Source organism: Ranitomeya imitator, chromosome 9, assembly GCF_032444005.1.
Source record: "Ranitomeya imitator isolate aRanImi1 chromosome 9, aRanImi1.pri, whole genome shotgun sequence".
In the NCBI taxonomy this organism is placed as follows: domain Eukaryota; kingdom Metazoa; phylum Chordata; class Amphibia; order Anura; family Dendrobatidae; genus Ranitomeya; species Ranitomeya imitator.
This window is the reverse complement of record NC_091290.1, coordinates 17985343-17997050: the sequence shown is the minus strand read 5'-3', so window position 1 is coordinate 17997050 and position 11708 is coordinate 17985343. Positions and strand designations below refer to the sequence as shown.

The 11708-nt window shown below is 43.2% G+C and overlaps 1 protein-coding gene across 4 annotated transcripts in view; it reads right to left on the bottom strand.

Moving 5' to 3' along the window:
* Positions 1 to 242: 242 nt before the first annotated feature.
* The window catches only part of SYT13 (synaptotagmin 13), a 34745-nt gene continuing 23279 nt past the window's right edge, over positions 243 to 11708 (bottom strand). For 3 of the 4 annotated variants that reach the window (XM_069738763.1, XM_069738761.1, XM_069738762.1), the window contains exons 5-6: positions 4689 to 4815; positions 243 to 1341 (exon numbers count right to left, since the gene is read on the bottom strand). In XM_069738763.1, the coding sequence (XP_069594864.1) occupies positions 1034 to 1341; positions 4689 to 4815 (435 nt within the window). In that variant the 3' untranslated portion in view covers positions 243 to 1033. Of the gene's footprint in view, positions 1342 to 1374; positions 1584 to 4688; positions 4816 to 11708 lie in introns of those variants that run through there. The other variant, XM_069738764.1, reaches the window with a different exon arrangement.

Genomic DNA, 11708 nt, shown 5'->3' with positions numbered 1-11708 from the left:
TATACGGTGTGTGTGTATATATATATATATATATATATATATATATATATGTGTATATATATATATATATACTGTAATTTATTATATATATATATATAATTTTTAAAATTATAATTTTTATTATACATTTTCAATAATAAATATATAAATAAATTATATATATATATATATATATATATATATATATATATATATATATATATATATATATATATATATATATATATATATATATTGTAAGTATTTGTCTATTTTGGGATCACCATCACATATTAAAGGCTGAAGAGCATCTGTCTCTGGTGGAACCTAGCATGTAAATGCATTACACAGGCGTCCCGCTGCTTTTATTGCACATTGTATAATGCTTAATTTCCCTAGCGGTAGCGCTGCAGGGGAATTAAGCACTTGCTGCTCCACAGCAGATTACTACTGATTGCTGGATATCCTAGCAGCAAATCACACTGTGATCATCTCATTATTGAGGGTTTCATCTAACTAAATGGGACCATAACCTTTATGGACAGTCCATTATAAATATAAACTTTAGATGGCCATTATTCATGGTTAAAAGAATTTTCCAAAAAATAAGGCTTTATATTAATGGTTACTTTGGGGAATATAGTGAGGGATACATAATTGACCTGGAAATGTGTGAGAACGCCTACAAAAGAACACTTATGTGGTCTTATGGCCCCTCCTAGGAGGAACAGCTGGGATTTTTAACATCACAACTAGGCTCAAAGTCCGCACTAAGCAGGACTTGACAAGTGCCCGAGCCTGTTAGTCTTGGCTGAGACCTACCAGTGTGGGTAAAGCTGCCCCTATGTACCTGGACAAAAATGATACATTGTTGCATGGGAACACTTTGTTGACTTTGATGCCTCTTTCTTAACTCCACTTATAACAGATCTTTGCTTTCCTCCTTATTGGTTTCGGTGATGAGACAGCGGGCCAATACCTATAAAGTCATGGCATGTCTGATATGACATCATGGCGTGAACAGGTCCGTGTATAATCTGACGCTGGACGACTTTTATGGGAGCAAACGGTGCCATATTGCTATTTGTCTCCTGGGATTACTTATCATCTCTCGCCAATGACTCTTTCCTGATCCAGTTCGATCTGACCCCAGATAACATGACCCAAGAGCTTGACTTGGTCCCCCGGAAGGCTCCTGACTGAGCATCCCCACCTCCACGCTGACTTCTCCCAGGAGTTCTGGTGGCACCTCGAACATGATCATCTCGTTCCAGACCGGATTGATTTTGTGTTTTGCCCTTTTGCTTTGTTTCCTCTTGAGCCTTTGTGTCTGATGCCACAGAGTGACCTTGACGAACAGATCTACCAAGAGAGAAAAAAAGGTCACGATCGGAATCCTACGTACACACATTAGTCCCTTGGCAGGAAACCCCTCAAATTTACCATAAGGATGGTGGAAAGTTCCTACAGAGAGGTTCTCCAGGAAAAAAAAGAAAATTGATACATGAAAAAATGCAATGATACGTTATTTTATTTATTAATGCTCGTCTTGTCTGGGGGGCAATTATAAGGTTTTTCCACAATGACCAGAGTCCAGAGTTTTCCTATGAAGACAAATTATGATAGCGATCAACATAGGACCTAAACATGGAACGGTAGTGGGGTGTGGACCATCCGGAGGTTTGCTTTGGGGCCTCCGATGTCGGCATATGTGAGGCTTTATTACATTTGGCACTTTGGTTTGTTTGGTGTTTGCTTAGTGACTTGTAGGACTGTATAACGAAGGTACACACAGAGAAGAAACATGCCAAGTCCATCACCCACACAGAAGAAACATGCCAAGTCCATCACCCACACAGAAGAAACGTGCCAAGTCCATCACCCACACAGAAGAAACGTGCCAAGTCCATCACCCACACAGAAGAAACGTGCCAAGTCCATCACCCACACAAGAAACGTGCCAAGTCCATCACCCACACAGAAGAAACGTGCCAAGTCCACCACCCACACAGAAGAAACGTGCCAAGTCCATCACCCACACAAGAAACGTGCCAAGTCCATCACCCACACAAGAAACGTGCCAAGTCCATCACCCACACAGAAGAAACGTGCCAAGTCCATCACCCACACAGAAGAAACGTGCCAAGTCCATCACCCACACAGAAGAAACGTGCCAAGTCCATCACCCACACAGAAGAAACGTGCCAAGTCCATCACCCACACAGAAGAAACGTGCCAAGTCCATCACCCACACAGAAGAAACGTGCCAAGTCCACCACCCACACAGAAGAAACGTGCCAAGTCCATCACCCACACAAGAAACGTGCCAAGTCCATCACCCACACAAGAAACGTGCCAAGTCCATCACCCACACAGAAGAAACGTGCCAAGTCCATCACCCACACAGAAGAAACGTGCCAAGTCCATCACCCACACAGAAGAAACGTGCCAAGTCCATCACCCACACAAGAAACGTGCCAAGTCCATCACCCACACAAGAAACGTGCCAAGTCCATCACCCACACAAGAAACGTGCCAAGTCCATCACCCACACAAGAAACGTGCCAAGTCCATCACCCACACAAGAAACGTGCCAAGTCCATCACCCACACAGAAGAAACGTGCCAAGTCCATCACCCACACAGAAGAAACTTGCCAAGTCCATCACCCACACAGAAGAAACGTGCCAAGTCCATCACCCACACAGAAGAAATGTGCCAAGTCCATCACCCACACAGAAGAAACGTGCCAAGTCCATCACCCACACAGAAGAAACTTGCCAAGTCCATCACCCACACAGAAGAAACTTGCCAAGTCCATCACCCACACAGAAGAAACGGGCCAAGTCCATCACCCACACAGAAGAAACGTGCCAAGTCCATCACCCACACAGAAGAAACGTGCCAAGTCCATCACCCACACAAGAAACGTGCCAAGTCCATCACCCACACAGAAGAAACGTGCCAAGTCCATCACCCACACAGAAGAAATGTGCCAAGTCCATCACCCACACAGAAGAAACGTGCCAAGTCCATCACCCACACAGAAGAAACTTGCCAAGTCCATCACCCACACAGAAGAAACGTGCCAAGTCCATCACCCACACAGAAGAAACGTGCCAAGTCCATCACCCACACAGAAGAAACGTGCCAAGTCCATCACCCACACAAGAAACGTGCCAAGTCCATCACCCACACAAGAAACGTGCCAAGTCCATCACCCACACAGAAGAAACGTGCCAAGTCCATCACCCACACAGAAGAAACTTGCCAAGTCCATCACCCACACAGAAGAAACTTGCCAAGTCCATCACCCACACAGAAGAAACGTGCCAAGTCCATCACCCACACAGAAGAAACGTACCAAGTCCATCACCCACACAAGAAACGTGCCAAGTCCATCACCCACACAGAAGAAACGTGCCAAGTCCATCACCATAATCAGTCCTGTGTTTCAGGACAAAGTTTTACTAAATTTTTGGGACAAGGTGATATGCTCTTCATCGACTAGAAGTTGTATCTCATTCCTACAACTTCCAGTCGATGAAGACCTTATCACCTTGTCCCCAAAATTTAGTAAAACTCTGTCCTGAAACACAGGACTGATCATAGTTACATTAATTAGCTGAGGACCCTTGTGTCCATCAGACGACCCGGACTCATTTGTATCCCCTGGAAGAAAACAATGATGGTTCTTATTGGTTGACGGCAATCGAAGCTCTACAAAATGAGCAGAAACTGATACAGCAAGAACATTGAAAAACTTTAGCTTATAGTATCCAATAACTTAGATTCAATTTATATAACACATCCTAGGCTGTGAGAAGTGGGAGCTAACACTGCAGATTTAAATATATAAATAGCCTCTTGAGGAGGAAGGAAACTTTATCTCTGGAGCCACTTATTGGATGTAGCAATCCTACAAGTCAATATTGACCCTTTAATTAGCCTTGCCACGTAAATTAGGATCAGAAGCCAAACCAGAAAATTAATTTGCAGACACATGTTTCAGAGTTTCGCCCCTCCTCAGTGCAAAGCAAGAGATCTGATTTGGCTAGGCACAAGGCCCCTGTCTAGGGGTCTAAGGAGGAACGTTTCTCCTTGCGGAGAGTGCCAAGCCATGTTAAGGAGACTTATAGGCCATGCAATGCTTCTCTGGGAATTTAGATATACAGTTAACCTTGTCAGAAGGAAAAGGGATTTGGATGCATGCCGGGTTGGCACTCCCCACAAAGACTTCTTACCTAGCCAAATCAGATCTTGTGCTTTGCACTGAAGAGGGGCAACACCCCTAAACACGTGTCTGCAAATGGAGTTTCTGTTTTGGATAAGTCATGTGGCAAGGCTCGTTAACGGATCAATATTGACTTATAGGATAGCTACATGGTGTTAGAGATACAGTCCTCTTCCTTCTGATGAGGCTATTTCCATATTTAAATTCCAAGAGGAGTATTGCATGGCCTATAAGTCTCCTTACTCCAGCTTGGCACTCCGTGCAAGGAGCAGCATTCCCACAGAAGATATAATCATATGTTTTCAGGCTGTGAGCATCATTTATTACAAGAATGGACCCCATTATAAAAAATTGCCTTTTGCTTCCAAAACAGCGCCACTTTCATTCATGATTTTGCCTGGTATTACAGCTAGTTCCTATTACGCGCAGTTAGAAATGTCCACGTAGAGCCCAACAGTGAGCAGCTATCCCCTCACCTTTGCCCACGAGATTGTTGCTCTGATCAGAATGTATATTTCGGGCTTTAATCAGCACCACAATGAGACGATTGGCAGCTGGAAGATAACTCATAGACAGGAGGACTTCACCGGACGAGTCCGCGTTCTGAGGATGAGAAGAACATACCGTGAGCTGCGCAGGGGAGAACGTCTCCTCTGCTTTATCACATCACTAGACATTCTGTAATTAGTCTGGATGCTCCTCCAATCACACCGAGAGCTGCACTCACAATTCTGCCAATACAATACGGAAACAGTCAGCGTTGTATCTAGTCGAAATATGAGCTAGCAAGTTACCGGCGCTAACTCCAAATCTGCAGGATAGGATGGAATTATTGCACAATGGCTAAAAATGGTAAATTGTGCAAACTCCAATCCTTTTCTTGGTGCCCAAACTTAGTTGCGCAGGATGTTGCTACATTTCCTAGTTTATTGATTACGCAGAGTTGTTTAGGCAACGTATGGTTGTATTATCCTGACACTGTATGATGGTATTATTTATGCGCTGTTTGTATTATTTGGGCTGTGTAACATTGTATTCTGTTTGCACCATATGGTAATATTATTTAGGCATTGTATGACTGACACTTAGTTTGTACACTGTCTACTTGTATTATTCCCTTTCTTGGGCAATGAATGATTGTATTATATGTATACTGTATTATATTATTTATTTAGGCATTGTATGACTGTATTCTTTGCAGACACTGTAACGATGCGATATCCCGACACCGAATGATTGTATTATTAGTACGTTGTATGGTAGTATCCTTTTTGCACTGTGTAGTTGTATTATATCAGCACTGTATAGTTGTTTTATTATTACACTGTTTGGTATTTCTTGGACACTGTATGACTGTATTATTTGGGCACTCCCTGGTTATTTAATATGGATATTGTATGACTGTATTATGTGGGCACTATTTAGTTGCACTATTTGCACACAGTAAGGTTGTATTATTTGGACACTGTATGACTGTATTATTTGGGCACTCTTGGTTGTAATATTTGGACACTGTATGGCTGTATTATTTGGGCACACTCTGGTTATATAATTTGGACGCTGTATCCCTGTATTATTTGGACACTCTTTAGTTGCACTATTTGCACACAGTAAGGTCTTATTATTTGGACACTTTATGATTGTATTATTTGGGCACACTCTAGTTATATAATTTTGACACTGTGTAACTATTATAAAGCACTCTTTGGTTGTACTTTTTAGACATTATATGATTGTATTACTTGGGCACCCCCTGGTTATTTAATATGGATATTGTATGGCTGTATTATGATGGCACTCTTTGGTTGTACTATTTGCACACAGTATGGTTGTATTATTTGGCCACACCCTGGTTATATAATATGGACAGTGTATGACTGTATTATGTGAGCACTCTTTGTTTTTGTTTTTTTGGACACGATATGACTATTATTTGGGCACTGCCTGGTTATTTAATATGGATATTGTATGACTGTATTATGTGGGCACACTTTAGTTGTACTATTTGAACAGAGTAAGGTTGTATTATTTGGACACTATGATTGTATTACTTGGCCACACCGTGGTTATATAATATGGACACTGTATGACTGTATTATGTGGTCCTCTTTGTTTTTGTTTTTTGGACACGGTATGACTATTATTTGGGCACACTCTGGTTATTTAATATGGACACTGTATGATTGTATCATGTGAGCACTATTTAGTTGCACTATTTGCACACAGTAAGGTTGTATTATTTGGACACTGTATGACTGTATTATTTGGGCACACTCAGGTTATATAATTTGGACACTGTATGATTGTATTATTTGGACACTCTTTAGTTGCACTATTTGCACACAGTAAGGTTGTATTATTTGGACACTCTTTGGTTGTGTTTTTGGACACTATATGATTGTATTACTTGGCCACACCCTGGTTATTTAATATGGATATTGTATGGCTGTATTATGTGGGCACTGTTTAGCTGCACTATTTGCACACAGTAAGGTTGTATTATTTGGACACTGTATGACTGTATTATGTGGGCACTCTTTGTTTATATAATTTGGACACTGTATGGCTGTATTATTTGGACACTCTTTAGTTGCACTATTTGCACACAGTAAGGTTGTATTATTTGGACACTCTTTGGTTGTATTTTTGGACACTATATGATTGTATTACTTGGCCACACCCTGGTTATTTAATATGGATATTGTATGGCTGTATTATGATGGCACTCTTTGGTTGCACTATTTGCACACAGTATGGTTGTATTATTTAGACCAGGGGTGTCAAACTGCATTCCTGGAGGGCTGCAAACAGGTCATGTTTTCAGGATTTCCTTGTACTGCACAGGTGATAATTTAATCACCAACTCATTATTTGTGTAGGTGATTAAATTATCACCTGTGCGGTACAAGGAAATCCTGAAAACATGACCTGTTTGCAGCCCTCGAGGAATGCAGTTTGACACCCCTGATTTAGACACTGCATTTTTGAACACCTAATGGTTGTATTCTTTGGGAACACTTTGGTTATATAATTTGGCCACTGCATGACTGTATTATGTGGGCGCTGTATGACTGTATGATCATATAAAACTTAATGCTGGCCCTGGGTATACTCCTAATCAGGGTCACAAAAGCCAATGCATGCCGTCGCACCCCACACTCCGGGTGTAAGGCATCCTGTCCTTTTCTTCATGCAGACAATATTTCGTTATTTTTGGTTAGCGCCAAATGGTTTTACTGCCTGCAAACATCTACAGTAATTCATACGGTAAAAATAGGAATAAGCGGCTGTAAATGCCGCACCTCTGATCATCACACAGGTGCACGAAGCCGATCTGAGCATTTCTCTTTGTCTACTTTCCATAATTTCCCTGACACCAGGAGGATATTAAGGTGAGGATGGGGGGAGCGTATGAGCGGTGCTAAGAATAGCTGCTGGAACCGTCTCCCCTCCCCCCATACAAGTGAATCAGTGGGGGGACCACTCCAGCAGATCTTCCATGACGCAGGAAGATGCCTCATCTGTAAACTAGGGCATGCACGGCGCATTCAGGGCCCAGTGCAGACCGCATGCAGCTCTACCGCGGCGGACGGGACTCATTATTTGCTGCGTTTCTTAATGAGCTGCTGTATTTCATAGATTTATTGTTTTATGAGCCATCGCCCGGGAGCGGATCTGCTGACGTCTTCTGCCTCAGTAATGAGATCTGCTGATTAATTCACTGCTGTACCTGTTATTACTCACAGATGTAGCAGAGCCGAGATTGCGATTTGGGTCAGCCAGTGGCTAGGCTAAACCTGTTGTGTCATCAAAATATTGTTTAAATCAGGTTTTTGTGTTACATTAATTTAAAAAAATGTCAGTTTTATATTTTACACATGACAATCTGTATTTCAAATAAAAAGTAGAATTAAAATCTTTACTCTAACCCAATATTTTGTATTGGAGCATCTAATCAGCGTGTGCAAAAGTCAATGTGAAGGCAAGGGAGCAGGGGGTGGTTTTATCAGTCATTGTGGATCCTGTCTTATCTACTGTATATAGAAGTATGACTGATAACACCTCTATATACAGTAGATAACACAGGATCCACCAATCACCATAGGTGATGTCACAGCTCACCTCCTCCTCCTGTACAATGACTGATAACATCTCTATATACAGTAGATAACACAGGATCCACCATTCACAATAGGTGATGTCACAGCTCACCTCCTCCTCCTGTACAATGACTGATAACACCTCTATATACAGTAGATAACACAGGATCCACCATTCACAATAGGTGATGTCACAGCTCACCTCCTCATCCTGTACAATGACTGATAACACCTCTATATAGAGTAGATAACACAGGATCCACCATTCACAATAGGTGATGTCACAGCTCACCTCCTCCTCCTGTACAATGACTGATAACACCTCTATATACAGTAGATAACACAGGATCCACCATTCACAATAGGTGATATCACAGCTCACCTCCTCCTCCTGTACAATGACTGATAACACCTCTATATACAGTAGATAACACAGAATCCACCATTCACAATAGGTGATGTCGCAGCTCACCTCCTCCTCCTGTACAATGACTGATAACACCTCTATATACAGTAGATAACACAGGATCCACCATTCACAATAGGTGATGTCACAGCTCACCTCCTCCTCCTGTACAATGGCTGATAACACCTCTATATAGAGTAGATAACACAGGATCCACCATTCACAATAGGTGATGTCACAGCTCACCTCCTCCTCCTGTACAATGACTGATAACACCTCTATATACAGTAGATAGCACAGGATCCACCATTCACAATAGGTGATGTCGCAGCTCACCTCCTCCTCCTGTACAATGACTGATAACACCTCTATATACAGTAGATAACACAGGATCCACCATTCACAATAGGTGATGTCACAGCTCACCTCCTCCTCCTGTACAATGGCTGATAACACCTCTATATAGAGTAGATAACACAGGATCCACCATTCACAATAGGTGATGTCACAGCTCACCTCCTCCTCCTGTACAATGCCTGATAACACCTCTATATACTGTAGATAACACAGGATCCTCCATTCACAATAGATGATGTCACAGCTCACCTCCTCCTCCTGTACAATGACTGATAACACCTCTATTTACAGTAGATAACACAGGATCCACCATTCACAATAGGTGATGTCACAGCTCACCTCCTCCTGTACAATGACTGATAACACCTATTTACAGTAGATAACACAGGATCCACCATTCACAATAGGTGATGTCACAGCTCACCTCCTCCTCCTGTACAATGACTGATAACACCTCTATTTACAGTAGATAACACAGGATCCACCATTCACAATAGGTGATGTCACAGCTCACCTCCTCCTCCTGTACAATGACTGATAATTCCTCTATATACTGTAGATAACACAGGATCCACCATTCACAATAGGTGATGTCACAGCTCACCTCCTCCTCCTGTACAATGACTGATAACACCTCTATTTACAGTAGATAACACAGGATCCACCATTCACAATAGGTGATGTCACAGCTCACCTCCTCCTCCTGTACAATGACTGATAATTCCTCTATATACAGTAGATAACACAGGATCCACCATTCACAATAGGTGATGTCACAGCTCACCTCCTCCTCTTGTACAATGACTGATAACACCTCTATTTACAGTAGATAACACAGGATCCACCATTCACAATAGGTGATGTCACAGCTCACCTCCTCCTCTTGTACAATGACTGATAACAGCTCTATATACAGTAGATAACACAAGATCCACCATTCACAATAGGTGATGTCACAGCTCACCTCCTCCTCCTGTATAATGACTGATAACAGCTCTATATTCAGTAGATAACACAGGATCCACCATTCACTATAGGTGATGTCACAGCTCACCTCCTCCTCCTGTACAATGACTGATAACACCTCTATATATAGCCATTGTATAGGAGGAGGAGGAGGTGAGCTGTGACATCACCTATTGTGAATGGTGGATCCTGTGCTATCTACTGTATATAGAGGTGTTATCAGTCATTGTACAGGAGGAGGAGGTGAGCTGTGATATCACCTATTGTGAATGGTGGATTCTGTGTTATCTACTGTATATACAGGTGTTATCAGTCATTGTACAGGAGGATGAGAAAAGTCCAGGTGATGTAAATGCAGCGCCCCAGAGTCCTGGTTCGTTGCAGTAATGTTATTCTTCCACCAGGGGGAGTGATGTTACGTCTGGAGGCAATGAAGGAGATCTTCTGTTCAGGTATTACAGTCACACATTACACTTCACATGCCAGTCCACCAGGGTCAGCTAAGGGTTCTGTCTATTAGGCCACTCCTCACATTAGGGTAAAACTGAGGGGTTGGTTACGAAGTTAGTCAGAGTCAGAACGAGACGTCGAAGGAGAGTTCCTGGCTGGGGACTAACGAGGAAAGGTCTCCAGGTCGAGCTGGCTGGGGTGATCCCTGGTCAGATCCAGACTGAAGTCTGAGGAGGGAGAAGGACACAGAGCTGCGCCTGCAATCCATGCGGCAGCATTCTAAGAAAGGACATGAAAGGAATTGTGCTGTAGTGAGTGAGAAAAGAAGTCATAGCAACAGGAGTGAAACATCAGTGGGAGACCAGCTAGAAGCAGGCTGCCTCCAGCTGAAGCGCAGGACTGGTAGCCAGAACACCGAGGGAGTAAAGATCTCTATGCCGTTACTTCAGAGACTGGCAGGTCAGTTAATTCCAAGTTGGCTGTCCGACCTTTATACCTAAGAAGACACAGTGGCAACTTGTGGGGGCCGAGGCGTCTCTAGGGTCCCTATAAACAAGCCTCAGGCCATCAGTCATACGGGTTTTGTCCTATCCGCACCACCTGGAGGACAGAGAGGAGTAACAACAGTGAGGACATTATTGGAGCTTATGTAAGTAGGGACCTACTGTGTTACTGTGCGCAAGGGGAAAGCTATTGAATTCCTCCCGGACAAGGGGACTCTGGATTTGCCTTCAGACCGGACGGACTCTGCCTGCCCTGTGGTCCCTACCCTGGACTGTGGATGCTGAAGACTTCAGTAAAGGTAAAGAGACTGCAACCTTGTGTCCTCGTTCTTCACTGCGCCTTGCACCATCCACCATCTAAACTCTGAGAAGCCCTGGAGACATACTTCACCTGTGGGAAGGTATACCATCTAGCTGCCATAACATCACCCCAGCGGACCCCTAAGCAGCGTCGGTCATCCTGACCGAATACCACAGGTGGCGTCACGAATACTATCCCTTTAAAGACATTCCCCCCATTTTTCCAACGGACACCCCAAGGGCCACGGAGCGGGCCAGCCACCGTGACATCCCCACTGTGTACAGAAGTAGGGCCCGGATCCGAGTACCCCACGGCCCTACGGGGACGCTCCACAACTTTCCCAGCTTTAAAAAACCCAGCATCCTATAATTTTGTGCCAAAAAAACAAAAGCCATGGGTTCTGCTAAGCAGCT